Source organism: Labeo rohita, chromosome 7 (assembly GCF_022985175.1).
Source record: "Labeo rohita strain BAU-BD-2019 chromosome 7, IGBB_LRoh.1.0, whole genome shotgun sequence".
Taxonomy (NCBI): domain Eukaryota; kingdom Metazoa; phylum Chordata; class Actinopteri; order Cypriniformes; family Cyprinidae; genus Labeo; species Labeo rohita.
In genome coordinates, this window is record NC_066875.1 from 9,903,768 (window position 1) to 9,925,810 (window position 22,043).

A 22,043-nucleotide genomic window follows, 5' to 3' on the forward strand; every position below is an offset into this window, starting at 1 on the left:
GATCAAATCGTCAGCAGCAGCGCTGTTAGCAGGTATGCTAATGTGTGTGCAAACTGTATGTGTGTGCGTATGCAAGGGAGAGAGAGTGGAAGGAATAGAGTATGTGATTTCCGTATATAATAAAACGTAATATTGTGACAAAAACAAGGAAATACTCTGTCGTTTTTATCTAATTGTTTATTGTATTTATTTGTTTGGCCAGTTTCCTTGTGGGTTTTGGTTGCTGTCGTAAGACCTTTGAGAAATCGTGTGGCTATGGCGAAGTGATATGGACATGTAAATACGGTCAAGCATGGAACTACGTTGTTATAGACTACTACATTTGTTATGGATAGTGAGATGAATGGGTCTGAAACAAGACTAATTATGTTGTGTCTTACTATTTTCAGAAATTAAAAAGCCAACCAACACATAACTAGTGAGCACACTGACAAAACATCACACCTGAAAGGCCCAGCTAGCCTACAGTTACTGTCCTAACTGTCTGAGGAGCATTGCCACGATATGGTCAGGACTTATGCCAATGGAGCCCTCAAGTGGTGGGTATTGGTTTGTGCCACACTTTAATACATGAATGACATCTGGCTGTTGAAGGTTGTTTCAAAATGTAAGAAATGCACTTAAAATATACGTCCATGAGGCAACTGTTTTACTCTAAGTGTATAACTGCAGATTAATTTTTTTGTTTAGTCAGGGTCTGAATCTTGGCAACACATTTCTAATATGAAAACCTCTTTACCTATGAGTGAAAAGTATTATGTTAGTATTTTGCAACGTCCAGAAAGGGACACCATAATGATGCAACCAAACCTTTGTGTAACAATCCAGAGATCACATCCTCCATAATCAAAAAGATTTCTGTGGATGAAGAGTTCAGATGCAAAAGCCTCTAAGTGCCATTTGAAATTTTATTGTAAAATGAACATTTTTATCAGGCTCCTATGTTTATGTTCAGTTATTTCACTTTAATGGGAATGCAAAGAATCTGTTCATTACCACTGAATTGAAAATACTGAACCTACACATAGGACATAGGTGCTAAAAATGGTAATGTTAGAACTTTTTTATATATATATATATATATGTGTGTGTGTGTGTGTGTGTATGTATATATATATATATATATATATATATATATAAAAGCTATAAATGCATTGGTTTTATCAGACACCACATCAAGTCTTGGTACTATTTTCAAATTTGCTTTATTCTGGTTGTTTTCCATATAATTTACATAATTATACAAAATACTGTATTTCACAATGTATTATTTATAGACACAGCTGACTTTAAATAGAACAGAAAGCCAACATTAAATTCCAAGAATTATTTTCTGAAATTATAGACATATTACATCAACATATTTGCATATTAGTTTAGCATGTATATCACACAATGAAAAATGCATATCATAATAGACTCATTATTTACAAATAGGAATAAATGTGTCAGTATTTTGCAATTAATTATGTCTGAACTGAACCAGGTTTTTATTTTCACAAAGATAAATTATTTCAGCCATATAATTTGAGAAAGAAAAAAATGAATTCAGTCTCTGAATTTTACTGAGCAAGAGCTTCCGAGATCCTCACTGATCTCTTCTTTCTGTGGTCAGTCCTTCTCTACTATCAGGAATCGCTGTTTCCCTGCTACTCAAGTCCTGTATATTCAGCATTGTCAACTCCCCCAGTTCCATTTCGCTGTCTTCGGGTGGAGGGGACACAAAATCCCCTTCGACTTTCTCCATGTCCTCTTCAGGCTTAAGCCCTATAGTGTCAGGGATGATCTCCACCTCGATATCTGAAGAATCCTCGCTCTCCTTGAACCAAACGGTCTTGTGTCTGTCATCCTTCCTCCTCTCTTTAGCCAGAATGGATTTTACCTTATGCTTATTCGCCTTTCCTCTGGTTTGGACAGCAGGACTATGGTGTGAGTGGTTGGTATGCGTCTGGAGTCCACAGGAGCTGCAGTGCCTCTGTCTCTCGCGAGGTATCACTCGCACCCTCGCTGCTTGAACTGCATCCAGTCTCCTTTCTCTCAGTTCAGCTCGCCTGGATCTGGATCTCCCTGTGTCCCCTTCATTTAAGAAACCATCATTGGTGAACTGCATGCTATCTCTTGGACTTGGCCTGTTAGGGGGCTGAGTAAACTTCAAGCATGGCCCTAAACACTGAATGAGGGCAGAGGGTTAATCTCTCAATTTCATGAGATGTATATTACTTGCTGTAGTACATGATTACGGCGTTCTTATGGAACTTTCTCTTAAGCGTCATTTCTTTTACAAAGTGGACACTCAGAGCTGGACTCACTGAGCTTTGATGAGAAGATGCTGACCTCAGACTTGAATGCATCAGGATTCCCCTTCTTGACACGGGATATCAGATAGCCGATCACAATGAGGCAGAGCACCAGTAACGCAGCCATTACAAAGCCCAGCAAAGCCATGTCTCCTGCACGGTACCCCTCGTCGGGCGACTGGATCCCCACTGCTGATATGGAAAGTGTGCAAAGAGAAAAATTAGATTACATGCTGAAAAAAATATTATGGTTAGGGGTGTCCAGTCCTGCTCCTGGAGGGCCACCTTCCAGTAGATTTATCCCCAGTTTATCCCCGCACACCTGAGCTAAACTCTGGAGGAAAGTGGCAGCACTGGCCACCCCTGGGTTAAACCTTATAGCAAACTTTTTTGTAGTATAACTTACATGGCACTACAGTCACAGAAATAGTAGCTGTCCCTGCCTCACCAGTAGACACATCCACTGCCCGAACCTGGCGACAAAAGAAATAATTTTCGGTCACGCTTTATATTAAGTGGCCTTAGTATACTTACCATGAACTTAACGATTTGAAACAGTGTATTTATTATGTGCATACACGTTAGTGCATTTAAAGTACTTAAATTAACATTTGTAGTCACACTGTTAGGATTAGGGTTTGGGTCAAACCTTACCCAAAAAAACCTAACTTTAACCTGTATAATCTTAACGCTAACCCTACCATAACCTAACCTACCTCATTAGCAGAGAATGTGGGAATTCTCCAGAACAACAAGAATATAGTTATACCGTAAATCCTTAGTCTTTTACACTGTAAAAAATTATTTTAACAATATGAGACTGTAAAAATGCTAAAAACCTACTAATTATTGTATTAATTGTGTATATATATATATATATATATATATATACAGTGAAAAACTGTATTGAACATTTTATGTAATTTTGCAGTAAAATGCAGGTGAAAAGGAACGTATAATATACAGTGAAAAAACGCAAATCGACATTTCCAAAATTCCCTGCCTAACAGTTCACATTTGATGTTAGTATTTTTCCTTTCCTTACTACTTAGTACCACTCCCTTAAACCTACCCATACCACAAAACCCTAATCTTACCCATGTCCAACCTCAATAACAGCAGTTGTTTGGTGGTACAACATAAACACAACTGCATTATATCAAATACTTTCTTTTTCCATATGTATAAACTGCAAAAAACTTTTTTTTTTTTCAAAGTTGTAAATAAAACAAGGTTTATTGGAGTTTATTTTACAAGAAAATTCTATTTCAGTTTTTTTAACCTAAAAATGTTATGTTTAATTCAGTATGTTACTTGCTGTTTATTATAACCATTTGTGAAATTTAGTAAGCATTTCTGAGTGAAAATTGTTTAATATAAAGTGAGACCACACTCTTAAAAATAAAGGTGCTTCACAATGCCATAGGAGAACCTTTTTGTCTAAATCTGAAGAACCTTTCTGTTTTACAAAAGGTTCTTTGTGGTGAAAGAAGGTTCTTCAGATCATATAAAAGTAAGGAAGAGATGATTCTTTAAAAAATCTTTGACTGAATGGTTCTTTTTGGAACCAAAAATGGTTCTTCTGTGGCATCGCTGTGAAGAACCTTTTAAAGCACCTTTATTTTTAAGATTGCAGTATTTCAAAAACCAGATGTGACCAGATAAAATAAGTAATAAAAGCTTTGGTAAATGCTGTGGCTGCAATGAACAACAGGATATTTTGTCAATATTTTGTCATACTGGGTAGCTCAGCCTACACTCAAATCTCATTGTTCCAAAATCCCTTTACACCTTTATATTAAGCTTCAAATATGTGATGTGTTTCTCATTGTGAAGTATTTTTTTGTTTTCAGTGAGGGTGGAAACTTGCTGGAAACTTGCTCAAAACCAATGCTGTGTCTGGCTAGGACACAAGAATCATAAATGAAAAACATATAATGATAAAAGTAGACAGATTTCATGCACAAACAACTACTATTAACTATGATGTGGTTAAAATATTCTTAAAATAGAAGCAACAAAACATATTTACTTGCCTGCACAGCAAAGGAATCAGTCCGAACGGCTTTCTTTAAAAGCATAAACCCATCTGTTGTAATATTAACATAGCTGCTATATTGCACTTCGTATCTTACGTCAGGATTGATTCCCTAAAAAATAAAGGGAGAAATGGAAGACTTTATTGGTGACCATAATGTTTCCAAATAGGATACCTATCCTGGATCAAACTGGTTGGTTCTGGAAAATCATTTCTCTCAAATAAATATTATCCCCAAATCTAACCATTAACTAGCTTTAAAATCAGAGGGGAATGATAGGTTGGTATGAATGTTGCTTAAGCCCCAACCCCAGTCCTAACATCAACCCTAAACCTAAAATCTGATATTGCTCTAGGGTCACATAGGTAAATCACATTTGCACATACTGTAATTTAAAAGTACACTAACTGAAAATCACTAACTGGTGGTATTAAATGAACTTACACTTGCGAAATCGTCATCCCTTGCTCTGACTCTGATTGGCCTGTTGGAGGTCCTGTCCCTTAGCACCATGTTTTCAGGCCCTGAATTACTGTAAACATACCCTTCATATCTGTCCTTCTCAAACTTTGGAGGATTTCTGCTTTTTTTCATTACATCAATAGTGACTGAAGTGGTGGCAAACTGATCTCTATTTAATACCTGGGAAGCCTGGGAAGGACAGATAAAAGAAGGTCGCTATTATCAAAATTAGGCAGTGAAAATTGTATTTGCTCTCAGGCCAAACCTGATATCATGAGGAAGCATACATACACAAAACTTCTCAAAGTCTTCACAAAAAACTCACCAAAACTAAGAGTGATATTGGGCCAGCTATATCTGCTGGTTTCAGCATGGATATGTTTCCAGATTTCTCATCAATCTGAAATATGTTGTCCTCATTTCCTAGGCAATTACAGAAATGGTTGTGCAGTTCATGTTGAACATTAAGTGTGTAGGAGCAACAGTTATGCAAGGAAAAAATGCTTTAATACCTCGAACAATTTTATAGCTTATCTCTTCATTTCTGCTTTTATCTCCATCTCTGGCATACACTGGACCTGGCTGCAATTGTAAGGCTCCATCCTGGAAATATACATTTTGTATGTATAATTTTAAAACTCGCTATGGCATTTATTAAAGGAATAGTTTACCACAAAATTAAATTTTGCTTAAAATTTACTCAGGGCATTCAATATTTAGATGAGTTTGTTTCTTCATGAGAACAGATTTGGAGAAATTTAGCATTACATCATTTTCTCACCAGTAGGTCCTGTGCACTGAATGGGTTTAAACAACTGATAAAAACATCACAATAACCCACACGACTTCACCCATCAGTTAATGTCTTGTGAAGCAAAAAAAGTGCCTGTTTATAAGAAACGAATTCATCATTAAGGCATTTTATCTTAAAAGCATGACTTATGGCCATAATATGTGTCTTCTATCCATAATATTGCCTATGGTTTTCTCCCACATCAAAATTCACTAAAATATTTGTATAGAAGAGTTTTGGACACTTCTTGCTTGTAAACTGTGCGTGATATATGTCCTGATTCAGATACCTTTTTAACTGAAGAAAGCAATATTATGAATAGAGGTCTCATATTTTAGCCTCAAAAACAAAACATTGTAATGGTGTATTTATGATAAAAAGCGCAGCTTTTCGCTTCACAAAATGTTAATTGATGGACTGGTGTTGGTTGATTACTTTGTGACATTTTTATCAGCTGTTTGAACTCATATTCTGACGGCACCCATTCACTGCAGAAGATTTTTTGGTGAGCAAGTAATGCTAAATTTATCTGTTCTGACAAAGAAAAGAATGAAACTACATCTTGGATGTCCTAAGGATGAATACATTTTCAGAAAATTTTCATTTTTGGATAAAGTATTCCTTTAAACATTCCTTTAATATTAATTAAAATGTACCTGTTTTTCGGTTAGGTTCACCCTGCCCTTGTAGCCCAGGCTCAGGCAGAGTTTGGCATTACCATTGGTTACTCTTGTACATGGTTGAAACCAAGGAGGACGGTTATCAATGTCTTTAATATTTACGATGATGGTTGCTGAAGCTGTGAAGGAGCGTTCACCTGGTTGTGGTTGAAGTGGAGTATCCTGTAAGTGACAAGAATTGCTTGTGTTTTATGTCAGATCAGGAGAGAATTTCTGAATTATCACATTTAAATGTAACAATTTTTACATACCTGCACATACAAGATCATTTTCACCTGTTGGATGACATCGTAATCTAAAACCTTGTTCACAAGGATGTTTGGTGTATACATGGTCTCAAGTCTGAAGTATCTATTCTGTAAAGAAATGTTTACATTGAAGGAATAGTTGAACAATACCATTTACTCAGACTGTTTCAGACCAATAGTGCTAAATTCTCACAGTTTGTTGATTTCATTCCCTTCATTGAAAGTGAATATGAACTGAGTGGTTTAATCAAGACTTCTGAAGATACAAGGTTGCAAGCACGCATGTTTGAGCTTACGTTTACAGTAATTGATGTGTTCTATGTGTGTTAATCAATGAAAAGAATGTGGGTACAACTTCCGGTGAGGCGGCGGACATAGTATACCAATGGTATTTTGTGTGTTAATTAGCCAAGTGTTTTTTATACCATTGTTTACTTTGTAAAGATGCACACCTTTTATGAGAGCTGTCATTACGTTCTTATGGACAACATATGCTTTTCAGATTTGTGTTCCCACATCATTAGCAAGTTTGGATCGCTAAATCTTGAATGACTGTCAAGTAGTAAAATGACATTTGAACCGAGACATCAGAGCTTGTGTTAAAGGGCATGCCAGATGAAGCCTTGATTCGAGGCTTGTTATCATAGATATCCCTTTCGTAGAAGCCTCACTTTCTGTCCAGTCATGTGCGCGATTCACTTCGCGCGTCCTAATGTTCGACCCAGATCTTACTTTGCGAGTACATTTTCATTGGGACCTATTTAATAATTAAAATTTTAAATAGCCAGTCATACAAGTAATATGAAGAATACAAATTATTTAAGGAAAATTAAATATATGTCATATGCAATTAATATATGTGTACATTATTCTTCTACATCATATTGATATTCCTACTGACATTTAATGGCACTGTTCAATGGGTAAATTAATTTATCAGAGTCAGAAATTCAACAAACAAACACACAGAGGGTTAGGCTTTTATTTGTGCATATAACATGGATCGATCTATGGAAATTGTGGTGAATGCTTCTTCTGACGGGGCTTCACAGGCTTTTGGCTACTTTATTTTTTACTAACCACCAGATCGTGCTGTTTTCGACTCTCGAAGCTTTGAATCTTTTCCCGAAACAGTCAGAGGAATGTCTCGGTGCTTCACGAGGCTTCATTTGCCTGTCACTCCTCTCAACTGTTGAAAGAATGAGTGTCACATCCCGCTTGTTTACTTTGAACCAGAAGATGCTCCCACTTTTGACGCAAGGCCTAATGGGGCGTAGGAAACTTGTGGATAAGGTACAACAGGGCTAAAGGCGCCCCGGGGTAAAAGGCGCCTTTGATATAATTTCCCTCTAAACCACTAGATGACAAACAACATAGCGTGGCACTTTCTAAAACATTCGCTTTTTTAAGATGCACATGCAAATTTGTCTGATCCTTGATGCAAAGTTGATTCTGTGCTTACTTGATCAAATATTTGATGTTTTTTTTTTAAATGTTGTAGATTTAAGTAGCAAATGAGAATCGCTAAAATGGATGCATATATTTTGAGAAAAAAATGTCTTCTTAATGATTTTCAGTTTTGTTTAAGATAATTAAAGCAACAGTTTTTAAATAACAAAAGAATATGTAGAAGTATGATATTTGGGGTAAAAAGCGCCCCTGCTGTTGGGGCTAAAAGGCACAATAATTAACGATAATTAATAGATGGCTGACTTTTAAATCTATATTAAATTGTTATGGGATTTCCTTCAATACCCCCAGAATCTTTACTACTTAAAATAAGTTTCTTTTTAAATATTTTATATTAACATGTTTTAATGATAATATATTTATTGAACAAAAAATAATTATTTTGTTTTTCAAAATAAGCAAAAAATAGTACAAACTTTGCTAAAGTGATTTGTCTTGAACAAGTATTAACTTTAAAAAAAAAAAAATTAGCTAAAGTATTTATATCAATGCTGTGTGCCTTTTGCCCCATGGTGGTGGGTCTTTTACCCTGTGTGTAAACTTTTATGCTGCTCATCTTCTGTTGTGGGTTTGAAACAACATGAGGATGAGTGAATGATGACTACTTTATTTTGGGGTAAACTATTCATGGAAAAACTTTTTTATCTTCTCATTAGAGAAAAGGAATTAATTACTTACCACAGATGGTTCCATAGAATAATACAAAACCTCAGAATCATCATCTATTGCTTCAATCAGGGCAATGCTGGTATTAACTGGTGTAAGCTGTGCAATACACACAAAATGAACTAGAATGGAAACATCCTCACATTGACAGTACATTTAAAAACTGTGTGACAAGCTATGGCTGTGTGACTTATGACATATACAATTTTTTTTTGTCAAGACAAACATATACCTGGATCAATGACCCTTGCTGGTCCTATAACAACATTCACAGAAAGATGGTTCTGTTCCTGAGCTTATTTCTAAATTATCCCTGAATATTTGAATATAATTTTGTTTGATAAGCATGTTATTTAAGCCACAAACCCCACCTGAACCCTGTCCCTAAAATTGGTTTGGATTGATTGGTTGATAGAAATGTTGTTCCAGAACCAACAATTATTTAAAACCCGTCCTACTAGGACAAATGCTGAATAACAATATGCTCTTACCTCATTTATGTCAAGCGTATACTCGCTTTGGGCAAATGATGGAGGGTTGTCATTGATATTCACAACACGAATAATCACAGTCAGAGTGATCTGTAGATAAAATGTACAAATGAATATGAAATGACAAAAGATAGATGTAACAGTTGGCTACATCTTTTTAAAAGAAAAAAAAAAGAACTACATTACATTAGATAATATAATAAGACTTCCGTATTCTGTTAAACAGGTCTCGATGCTTCGGGTTCACACGTTGTGCATATGCTTTGTTAAATATGAATCTGTTTAACTCAAGATGCTTTCAAAGTCGATACTAAAGATGATCATAACCATTGTCACATATGTGGATAGAGTATTTTCACAACTCATTATCAATCGGCCATATTGGTGACACTGAATGTAAACAATGCCACTGAACTGCTTATTATTGCTGCTGAAAAAGGTCAGTTATCAGTTAACTGACCAAACCGTGATTTAAGTGCAAACCCTCTATTGATATCTATGTAGATATCTATATCTATACATTTAGCTATAAAAATGGAATAAAACGTCAATAATAAAAACAGCTAGCTAGTTTAACTGATTACCTTGAAAGTCCATAGATAACGCCATTATTTAATACGGCCATTAACACGTTCTCTGACATTACCTTTTAATCAGCTGGTTTCAAGGGAATTTGTGCCGTCTTTCTTTCAAATAATTTACACAAGGGTTCATATTTTATCTAATGCTAAAACATTTTTACTTTTCATTTCTATACTTGGAAGGGGAGTTGTGAGTAACTTACACTTCTGTGGCCAGTTTTATTACATCGGATCTGGACAGTTAGTTCTTCAGGACCTGAAAGTGTCTGGAAAACAATTAAATATCAGCTGAAGTTAGGATCAAACTTCTGTGATTTTTTATTGTGAATTTTTAAGAGTAGACCAGTGTTAAACCAAAGTCGTATCAGTTTAAGATGATGAAGCTGCTCCAGTTTGGTCTACCACAAGGTTTTAACCAGGTCTGGTGGTGTGGCTGATTAACCATTATCTAAATCAACTTGCATCATATAATGACCATGAATGACCAGCTAGAAACCATGTAAACATATGTAGCTACCATCTGAAGCTAGCTTTAGCTAGATTTTCTAGCAGTGTCATTCTAGTCTTGCTACTCAAATTAACACAAGACAACAGAAAGTCATGAAATACACATACTTCAAAGTCCAGGCCTTTCTTTGCTATCAGTTCCGAACCTCTCAGTTCAAAGGCATTCCCAGGATTCTCTGTGAGATTCAGAGTTACATCTTTTGTTGTTGTGTTAATAAGGACAACAACTGTGTCAACGGTGTTATTCTCTTTAATCGTCACAGGCTCTGAGGGGACTGTACAAACTGTGGAGAAAAAAGAAATGTTACCATTTTCTTACCGTTAATCTATTAGATATGACAAAAATTTGTTTTGTCATAAAATAACTTCGTAAAAATTCATATTTAACAGATAATACATTAATATGATAGCTTTGTTGTGCGTATGTATAGATGCGTATGTACAGATATGTGATACTCAGTTTTAGCATGTCAGTTTAGCTTTCTGAATCTGATTGCAATATGTTATTGCTCTAAAATAAATTAATTTGACTGTTTTAATTTGCACTTATTTATTCTAGAATTGTATGAACATAATATTTTAAAGTTCAAAATCAGTTTTTATGAAATTGTCCTATGCCTATAACACATTAAAGCTTTTGAGGGGCAGTTTATTTCCTCTGATGACACAATATATGTAGGAAAGTATTTTAAACAACTGGACATATTTTCATGCTCTACATTCCGGTCATCTGTAGACAATGACAGTGAACAGACGTGGCGTCTTTTTATTGCCACTGACTGAGCTGAAATTACTTACATCATAAAAAATACCCATGAAGAGAGGCGGACACATGGCGTACCGACACAATAGCATTGCTGACAATAGTTTAACAAATACTTAGCAAAAACAAAAGTTACTTACTTTTCTCAGCAAAGCTGATTTTGTGAAGGAGTAATGCAAATAAACAGCCAAAGATGGTAGTTATGGATTTATGTTTAAATATCATGTCCATTTCCCAGTTTCTGATGAGCACAAATAAGTATGGAGGACTATGAGACCGTGGCACCAGCTGGTACTTCTTCACATAAAGCATTGACTGTGCTGGCCGATGAGTGGGAGTTGACTCCAGTCGCAATGTTTGTGACTTCATCTTACGGTCATATATTGCCTAAAGAGCTTGCCAGCAGTGGACTGCTCCCTCCCACCCAAATACTTGCATCTGTTTTTCAGGGGTCATTTTGTATTAGTGGAAGCGCTGCGGGATGGGAGGCTGTGAGAAATCTGATAATGTGAAATGTGCTAAAATTACTTTCATTACTATAAAATGAAAGCTTTATACAGCACTGGGTTCATAAAAAGTGAAATTGCAAAATAAATGTGGTGAGAAATAAAATAAAAATAATATTAATATTAGGAATCCTTGATTAGTGCTTTAGTATTTTATACTAATAATGAGATACCAACCAAACATTTTGACACTGTTACTGTATTGCATTTTGTATTGCAACTGTTCTAAACATTTTAGAATAAAGCTATGAAAACTATAGTATGACATTACAAAAAATATCCTGGGATCTATATCAAGTATTGAAGGAGTTTAGACATATTCATATTTGTCTATGGCTTTCAAGTATTTTATGATAAGCATTCTGAATAATTATGCTTTTCTAAAGTTTTTGAAAGAAGCCTCTTATGCTCACCAAGGCTGCATTTATTTGATCAAAAAAGCTGTAAAAACAGCAATATTGTGACATATTATTAAAGTTAAAAAAAAAAATGTTTTGAATAGATAGAAAACTTAGGTAACACTTTATTTTAAAGTGTCCTTGTTACACATGTTCTATGTACTTAATATTATAATAACATTAATTTATATGTAATGTTATATTAATATAACATTAGTTATATTAACATTAATTATGGATAATTACATGTAAGTAACCCTAAGCCAAACCTTAATCCTAACCGTAACCATATAGTAAGTACATGTAGTTAATTAATATTACTTAGTAATTAAATGTAAAATTACACTGCAACAAGGACACCTTAAAATAAGGTTTTCAGTGTAACATCCCTTTAGAAATCAATTATAATATGTTAATTTTGTGCTCAATTATTATTAATGATCAGTTACTAATTATTTTACTCACATCACTTTTGATGAATTTAATGCACCCTTGCTGAGTAAAAGTATTATTATTATTATTACAGATTTTTTAATGGTAGTGTATTATGGTTTTCAGTATTGATAATAATAAGAAATGTTTCTTTTTTATTTTTAAAATATATTTAAATATGAAACAATTCTTTTAAATTATATTGCAGTGTTTTCATCAAATGCGGCTTAGTGAGCATAAGAGACTTCTAAAAACTAAAAAAGAGGATTCATATAAATATATATATATATATATATATATGCATATATATATATAATTATTTCAAACCTTGGACTGGTAGTGTAGATCTTAATTTATGAATGGGAGTAGTATTATTCATTGCTGCATTACATATTCAGGTGTTTTAATTTCATATCTTATGATGTGTCAAGGTATATAAATGCCTCGTTCATTCATTCATTCATTCATTCATTCAAGGCTTATGTAATAATGTATGCCACTGATCAGCTCTGACCAAGTCAGTCAAGAGAAAGAACACACTCTTTTTATGCAGTGTGCTATTTATTTTAGCAGATTTGTTGATAGTACTTAATTAATTTCCCTGAAAATATTTTTCTTCCCTCCCAGCCAATCAGAGGTTTTCTGTACCACATGAGACCGTGACATCAGCTGCTATAATACATGTTTGGAGACAAACAAGAAGAAGCCCCTCTGCTACCCCCACTGCTTCTCTGTGTGGGAACAACGGGAACACAGTGTCACATGAAGCAGACACATTGTGCAGCCATGTAGATGTGTGCTGCTGTCATGGGTTCGCTTAAGCAGGCCTTGAACAGCTGAGCAGTAGGCTGCATTGTTTTGCAAGGTTTTTGAAAGAAATACAGGCCAATATAATGCTTCTTTCAAAACAATTTCACCCCCTTTCTAATTTCTAAAAGATACAGTGACTGAGATATAAAAATAACAAATATTTCAAATAAAAAAAATAATTGAAAAGAGTTAAAGGATTCAAAGCTGATTATGAAAAGAATTAAATAAAACGTTCAGAAGAGAAGTTTAGAGTTCAGCATTTTGATATACATTTTAAGAAGTGTTACAAAATATGGTATGCAGTAATAAAGTTTGCCTTTCCATTTCTGAACAAAAACCCATGACCAACTCAATCACCCATTCATAAAGACAGTGGTCATTTGATTCATTCATGAATAAATCAGCGGGTTCGAACAAATCAGTTGAATGATTCTGTGATTCACTTATTAAGACTTGCGACCACCTACTGTAGTTTCATATATCGTAATATCACATACACATACGTACACATAAAAAAATATTTATATGGAAATATTTGAAGAGTTCAGATGCATTTTAAAGATTTTGGACTTATATAATGGAGAGAGCAGGGTTTATGACCTATACTCCAGCCAGCCACCAGGGGACGATCAAAATGTTTTGGCTTTACTTTTCATGACATGTGAGGCACACTTTCAGTTGGTGCTCATGCAGAGCCAAATGACATCCAGCTCTCCCTCTGTGGACCTAATGGGTGGAGTTATGTTTTAGCGATAGGGTGTGATTTGGCCGTCAAGCTCCACCCATTACATCCAGTAAGGGGGAGATGAACATCAAGCTCCACCCTGCACAGGCTCTGCAGTGAGCAGCCTCTCCACAATTGTTGCAAGGCCCTACTGATGATTACTTTAACTGCAAGATTTCATTTCACCAGCAGAGGCCAGCGTTGTGCAGCTTTAAAGTAGTAAGTGAGTTGACTCAAGGAGGTCTGTAATACCTGAAGATAGCCTTGGTAATCTCATTCATCTCCATTGCAGAGGGCTCTGGAACAGGACCTTGTAGAAGAACACAAGTAATCTGAATTCTGTCATCTTTAAGTGACTACAGAACATTCTTGGCAGCTTCATGTTCTCCTGGTTCCACAAATTTATATGGCAGTTATGAACATGACAAAAGGTCCTGTGTTCCCAGAGTTAGGGTAGGCTAACATTGGAATATAGGGTTAACTCTGAGAACACTCTGAAAGTGGAACAGACATCTTGATAGAAATATTACAAATATATAGGATTCAGATAATGGGATTAGGTGTTACATTTTTATGAGTACCAGCTCATGTGGGTGTAAAAGAAAATGAGATGGGAGACTGAAGTGCAAAGAAAGAGATATACAAGAAAAGAGACTTTGCTACACATACATGTTAAAACTAAGACTGAAATGAAGAATAGATAGATTCAGGTTTTATGGTTGGGTAGAATTAGTTCAGTAAGGAAGAGAAAAACACAACAGGTAATTTTAAATTGTGAATTTTGGATTACAATTTTTGGTCTCACTTTATATTAGGTCACCTTAACTACTATGTACTTGCATCAAAAAATAAGTATAATGTACTTGTATTTATATTGTCTTGCAAAACACTTTTGCTGCAACTGAAGTGGGATATGGGTAAGCTTAGGGACAGGTTTAGTGGTATGGGTAGGTTTAAGGGTGGATTAAGGTGCAACAGTGTAATTATAAATGTAATTACAGAAATTAATTACAGATGTAATTACACGCAGGAATATTTTTAAATATGTGTACAACGTAAAAACATGTTTTTACACAAGTGCATTATCAAATATAAGTGCAGTATCAAATTGTGAATTTAAATGTAAGTACATAGTAGTTAAGGCCACCTAATATAAAGTGGGCCCTTTTTTATGTTTCCCTTTAGACATTCTGATGTCTATAAATAACTTTTCAACCGCACATCGACTGACTCTCATTAGAGTATTAGGTCACACTTCAGTTTTGGGGATCCAGTAACTATTAACTACAACTAACTACAACTATTAACTACAACTACAACCACGATAATCTTCTAATTTACTGCTTATTAATAGATAATACGTTAGTGGGGTAGTATTAAGGGATCTAAAATATGGTCATTCAGAATAAGGCATTAATATGTGCTTTATAAGTACTAATAAATGGCCAATATGCTAGTAATATGCATGCTAATGAGCAACTAGTTCATAGTGAGAATTGGTTCTTAAAATAAAATAAAGTGTTACTGAGTATTACTTGCATCATGTAGTCGATTGTCTGTTGAGGGACCATCAAAATAAAGTGTAAGCGGATAACTGCTCATGCTAACCAGCTAAACCTTGAAGATGAGTTGAGTATGTAAAGTGGAGCAACTGAAGTTTAAAACAGGTGAGCATAATTTATGAGCATTCAGGACTTATGATTTTTCAGGAAACTGCCAATGTGTAAATACATATTTTAGAATTTCAGTGATCATTTGCAATCTAGGGGAATGCAAAGTGCTTAAATACAAATACCAACAATCTGTTAATCTTCTCAAAACAGCATGCTCCATTTCACAAGTCCTTCTGTAGAAAGGATAAGGTAAATCCTATTTTCTCCCACCCCATGCCAACTTGGCTTGACAACTAGGACAGGGTTTGACCAAACAGGTTTTAGCATTGATGTCACACATTCTTGCTATTTTAAAGTAACTGGGTGCATGTAATGCGCTGTCAAGATAAGCTGTAAAAATATTGGTTGGGAACATCAATCTTTCAAAACAAGCCTTAAGCTAACCATTAAAGGAAACAGAGTTTATGAGCTTTTCAGCAACTGAAATAGTTCAGTTCACATTCACTAGCTGATATAACATAGAAAATTGTAACTTAGTGGTTAAGGCTCAAGGATGGTAACACAAACGTTGCAGGTTCACTTATGATCTGAAAGTTATGTGCCAGTAGGGTCAGCAGACTGGTGACAAATCTTCCATATTGTAATGCACATTTGATTCTGACAGATCATCACAAGAGATGTGGGAGTTCCACTCAAAAGCCGATACAGAGGACTGCAAGCTTGCAGAGACATTAGATAGAGATTAAGCAGGCTAAATTATTTAAGAAGTCCTGAATAAGTCACCAGAGAGAAGGGGATCCAGATATGACATTGAACTGTCATCCTAAACGGTCACTGGGGTGTAAGCAGATTGAATGTATAAATGACATACAAATTCATACAAATAAGTCACCGCTTTGAGAATTACAATTTCAGTTTTGGGGTCACTCATTCCTAGAACTGAACCTGCTATCTTTGTTAGCAATCATTATTTTAAAACATTAGGCTACCATTACCAGTGGTAATTATTTTTGACTGCAGAATTAGCACAGTTAAGACAACATAGATTTTCATATCTATCCATAATAATAGTTTCAGCAGGGGTTTTCAGTTAGAGAGTTTTAAATGATTACTCCACTTACAAAATTAAACTTTACTGATAATTTACTCACCCACATTGTCATCCAAGATATTCATGTCTTTCTTTCTTTAGTCGCAAAGAAATTAAGTTTTTAATGGAAAACATTCCATTTTGAAGTGGAGGACAAAATGAGTTTTCGACATAACCTAACTGTGCTGAACAGTAATGAACAGGGCATGCATGCACATCGCAGTGCTACACAAGATGAGCATTTTAGGTTAAAAAGTAAATAAACTGTACATTTTTTAGAAAATAACCAATCGTTTTGCTAGATAAGACCCTTAATTCTCGGCTGTGATCGTGTAGAGCCCATTTTTAACCTTCAGTCAGTTGAGCACCATTAAAGTCCACTATATGGAGAAAAATCCTGAAATGTTTCCCTCAGAAAACTTAATTTCTTTGCAGCCGAAGAAATAAAGACATGTTGGATGACATGGGGGTGAGTTATCAGGAAATTTTTATTTTGGAAGTGGAGTAATCCTTTAAGCAAACAATGATTTAATTTTTAAAGTGTTCTTGACACAAATGTCTCATGATTTCATTAGACTTTAAGTGTCTGCTGTGTTTCATTTGGAAGGCTGCACCCTCCGGAGGTCGCATTTGTCAGCTGAATACGTCATTAAGTCACTGAGCCTGTCTTGTTTCAGAAGAGTAACCATTACATCCCAAAGTAAGAGCAAAATGACAATAACTTATACCTCATTATGAACAACAGTCAATTTTATAATGTGTACTTTTTTTAAATGAGACAACCTCGATGACGTATGCAGGTAAGAAATTTAAAAAATGTACTTTAAAATGAGAGACAGCTATAAAGCACAGTTAATAGACCACTTTAATGGTTCTTTGAAGTTTGACAGACATAGTCACTATGCAAAACTTTGCAGTATGAGTTTATCAGCACCGTATTTTACATACACATTTTAGGAAACGGTAATAAGAAGCTAAGCAACATACAGCATAAATGAGTACACCCCCTCCGAACAAATACATAAGATGTGTTTTCTTAATGATCACTAATATAGTTCATGGAAAGATTGCAAAATTGAAATATATTAAACACAGACTTAATAAAAACTAAATATATGCAAATATTTTCTGTAAGATAATTAAAATAGCCAATTTTGTTTAAATGAAGGGTTGCAGAAATAAGTCCACCCTAGTTTTAATTCAGCAAATGTATAATATTCTAGTACTTACTATGTCCTCCAGAACTTTAAGTACTGCTCTGACCCTTCTTGGCACTGAGTGTATAAGTTCATGACAAATTTTCACATCTGTCCTGTTTAAGTCCTGGAGGACAACCTTAAATGCCCTGGTCTTTAATGGGGAGTTTTACACAGCTCGTCTCTACAGAATCCCTCACAGCTGCTCAAGAATGTTAAGATTGAGTGAAATACATACCCACTTAAGGATTTTCACCTTGGGAGAATGAATATCTTCATTGTCTGAAAAAACACCCAATAATGCAGGGAATGAGGGGAGGGTAGCATCTTCTGTTTCAAGTTTTTGTATTACATCACAAAGTGGTGTGTGAATTCATGACAGCACTAATAAAGCACATCTTCCTCACACCTTCAGCTCTCATAAGAGTTTTACTACCACTGAATGTCACTGTAGGAACCAGGCACTTCTCACTGTACTCCTTCTCTAGCAACACCAGAACATTTTGGATCCTTTTGGATCCGAGATGATTGACTTGGTCTCTTTAGACCAGAGTATGGATTCCCAGAAGTCTATATTTTGTAAAACTGGGCCTTGGAAGAGGTTAAATGAGTTTATTGTGCTTTGGCTACAGTAGGTAATTCTAGTGGTGACAACAACCATGCATGTCACTTCTGCAGGCTGCGTCGTACTCTGTGAGTAGTAAGTGTCGCTCTTTTCATAGCTTTTACTGGCTCTGAGACTCTTGCATGGTATTTGCTCTTTTTCTAGCGAAAATTCCCTCATCACTAAATGAAAACTTAAAGTGAAGACCTGATTATTTCAGGAGCCTTGCCACAAGTCTATTGTTTTTGAATGTCAGTGTTACTTATGCTATATTTTCAAACTTAAAACAATAATTTGGTATTCCTCTTGTACCATTGTCCTCTTTTACTATAAAAAATAAGTCATCTGGCAGTTCTCTACCAAGTGGTTCCATTGCTGCCAGCATTAAGTCTGAGTATGATTAAGTAGGCTATATAACACTTTTAACTGTCAGGAATTTATTTGTCTTTAAAAGTATTGGTTCAGTATACTTACCTGTTAATCAAAAATAGCCTTAAACCCATACACTTTTTTTTTTTTTTTTTTTTTAGTTTTATTTAGTAACTTTCAGGAGGGTGTAGTCATTTTTGCAACACAACATTTAATCACTTTGATAGGAAAATCTTATTTTGCTGAATAATTTTGACATTCTTCTTTGCTAATTGATCAAGCAGGCTTGTTGGAACATTATATCTCCAAAGAACCCTAACATGTCTAAGTAAAGAATAATTGCTGAATTTGTTAAGTTTTAGAAGGGGTGTACTCATTTATGCTGTGCACTGTAAATCTCTGACATATCACAACAATATAAAGCATTTGTTGTCATTTCTTCTTGGAGGCAATTACCCAGCATTTCCTGTACGAATACAAGTCATCATCACAAGCACAAGTTCTAAGGATTGTCTTGGAATACAGCTTTGGAGAACTTTGCTTTGGTAAAAATAACTCACATGATGTCAAATGGTCACACATGTGCTACACTGTTTAGACACTGAGCTCCACATTAGTGCAATATTCCCAACTAAGCCTTATGTAAACCTGCTTAATGTTCGCTGTGGTTTGACCCACAAGCCATCTTGCAGAAAAGGAAAGAAGTGGGTTTGAGATATTATGCATGCAAAACTTTCAGTTTCACTTAGTTATGCTGTATGGTGACACAAAAATGTTGTGGTTCATGGTTTGCAGGGGTGTTGCTTAGAGCCTTTATGAAGTATGACTGGAGAAGTGTAGCCAGTGAAAACGTCCTGTTTTAGGTCACTCGCCATTTTTAGAACACAGTTTTGACCTTAAATTCATGTTAAGAGAATGTCTTGCCTCGCTGAACTGCTGGCATACTTTTTTGTCTTTCCTCGTTTCAAATGAAAGGAAAGGATACAAAGTGAGCAAGGTTTTATATTGCAAAGACAAAGACTACTTTAAGGAGTCCAAAGACGCCTAAATAAAAACCATCTTTGCAACCAAAACATGTACGGTGCTCTATCTATCCTAAGAGCTAAAGAACATTTTAAGCAGGTTGCAGTATATATCTTTGATTTTAGGATCAAATCTGGGTCCTGATTTATTAATGGCTGAATATATCTGTAGACTTTTCCTTAGTTTATTGCTGCACAGTATTGAACAATCATGAATAATTATGAGTGAAAGCAAACACAAAAAGTGTATTAGCACTGCCTGTTATTTCCACATTAGCTCAGCCCGTAGCTGGCCACTTCAATTCCAGCAGCCAAAATAGCTAAACATTACTATTTTTAAAACCCAGAAGGGTATATTACATCAAAATGCACAGTCTGAAAAGTATTCATTGACTTCTTATATGAAAACAAAAAGTTATTTTCTTTCTGTAAGGCTATATTTAGTGAAGCTTGCAATAACATTTTTTAATTCACTTCACTGTTTTTATAAGTGGATCTACAGTAGATGGCACTGAACCTAGTAGCACATTTAGGCTGCCACCAGTCCAAACAACAGAAGGTTGTGTGAGGTGAATGTGTTGCACAAGGGACTCTCTTCTCAGAGATGAAGAGTACTTAGTTTCAAACATCGATTCTGGAGTAGCAGAACAAAATATGAAATAATATAAATAAAATAACTAAAAAAATTAAGTAATTAAATAAAACAAACAAACATACACATCATCATGTACAAAATATGTTGGATATTTATCAGAAATATAGCCATATCTAGCATTCAGGTCAATTAATAAACTGATTAAAACTACAGGATGGTTTCAAACTGATTTTCAGCTTCCTGTCTAGATCTTTCACCATCGTGGTGTCAATACCATCAGTGTTCGGGGTAAAGCATTACAAGTAAAGTGAGTTACATAATCACACTTTTTTCAAGCAACTGGTAAAGTAACACATTACTTCAAATAAGTAGACAAAAAAGTTGTTTTGTTTTCCAGTTTATTCACTGACAGCTCTCCTGTCCCATGTTGAGAGAAAATGGGAGTGAGGTTCAGATAAAGGACCATTTTCTTCAGCTGGAAGCTTATTGATTTCACATTTGGTGTGAAAGGGTTTTTAGTTATTAAAAACAAATAAGCAAGCCCAGCCCAGGTGACAACAAGTAACGCAAAAGTAAAGTAATGCACTACTTTCCATAAAAAAAGTAACTTAAGTAACGCAATTAGTTATTTTTTTATGGAGTAATGCAATATTGTAATGCATGACTTTTAAAACTAACTTTCCCCAACACTGAATACCGTATTTAGCACAAATGTATTAAATGAAGTAACAATAATTTAATAACAGGATCTACCAAAAATTTCAAAAACTCACAAATTCCTATTATGGAACTGTTACCTTAATCATTGTGAAGTAGCATATATATTTTTCATTCAACTTTACATTACTTATAGTTAATTGTATACTTAATTGTCATTAAGTGTGTATTTATATTGTGTATTTATGTCATACATTTTTTATTATTTATTTTTATTTTTATTATTTCTATCGTATTTTATACAACCACAAACACAGTGGTTGTCTGGTCCATTCTGTATAGCCAGATAAATGCAATTTGGCCTATTGTAAAACCCAGAAAAAGAAATCTCTAGAGAGTCAGCAGATGTAGATCGCTGTATATAGCTAACCTATTTTTAAGACATTTACACTGCATGCAACCATAAATTATCTCAACATAACCAGTACTGTGTAATGGGGCCTTAAAACTGAAAAAACAAACAAACATGTATTTTGCTCTTTAACTGCAAATTTTAAGCATAAAAATATAAGACAATTTATATGTGCTTTAAAAGCAAAACATAAGGTTCAAGGTTCAAGTGATATTCCCAAAAGGCACAAAATTACCTTTAAGCCCTTAGGATAAAATCCAATCACAACATTTGGTTGACCTTGTATATGCTTGCCATTTTGAGAAACCAGGTGTGTCCTTAAGCCTGGAAAAATGAACACCACAAGGATATAATAAATTCTAAGCCAATCATGAGAGGAACAGAAAACAATAACAAAGCATGACATAACATAGGCTTATATATAATAGCACAATAACTTAACTAAGTCAGCATGATGTGAAAGTCAAAAGTCATGATCACAGAGCTTATTTAAATCATATTTCATCTTATTCTCAATACTACAGTATACTGTTTGCCTTAACTGTATCACGTAAAAAGGCTACACATAACACGCGATATATCTGTCAGTAATGCTTTAATAGTGCTTTATAAAGTGTA

The 22,043-nt window shown here is 34.8% G+C and overlaps 1 protein-coding gene across 1 annotated transcript; it reads right to left on the reverse strand.

The window, feature by feature from the left end:
• Positions 1 to 1,200: 1,200 nt before the first annotated feature.
• On the reverse strand, positions 1,201 to 11,339 carry cdhr5a (cadherin-related family member 5a). The gene is made up of 14 exons (XM_051116127.1): positions 11,138 to 11,339; positions 10,343 to 10,518; positions 9,931 to 9,993; positions 9,147 to 9,236; positions 8,668 to 8,754; positions 6,523 to 6,627; positions 6,248 to 6,433; positions 5,311 to 5,401; positions 5,124 to 5,221; positions 4,781 to 4,987; positions 4,334 to 4,447; positions 2,704 to 2,770; positions 2,335 to 2,489; positions 1,201 to 2,170 (listed from the first exon to the last, which is right to left on the reverse strand). The coding sequence occupies exons 1-14, from the start codon at positions 11,307 to 11,309 to the stop codon at positions 1,589 to 1,591; spliced, it is 2,193 nt and encodes a 730-aa protein (XP_050972084.1). The 5' UTR covers positions 11,310 to 11,339; the 3' UTR covers positions 1,201 to 1,588.
• Between the last annotated feature and the right edge of the window lie 10,704 nt (positions 11,340 to 22,043).

What these genes read in the sequence shown, in the direction of transcription:
- cdhr5a (XM_051116127.1), bottom strand. Translation starts at nt 11,309, where the DNA reads ATGCTTTATGTGAAGAAGTACCAGCTGGTGCCACGGTCTCATAGTCCT. An exon ending in TGAACCTAACCGAAAAACAG is followed by an intron (nt 5,402 to 6,247) that starts GTACATTTTAAT and finishes GTATATTTCCAG; the next exon opens with GATGGAGCCTTACAATTGCA. An exon ending in CTGATTCCTTTGCTGTGCAG is followed by an intron (nt 2,771 to 4,333) that starts GCAAGTAAATAT and finishes TTTTGTCGCCAG; the next exon opens with GTTCGGGCAGTGGATGTGTC.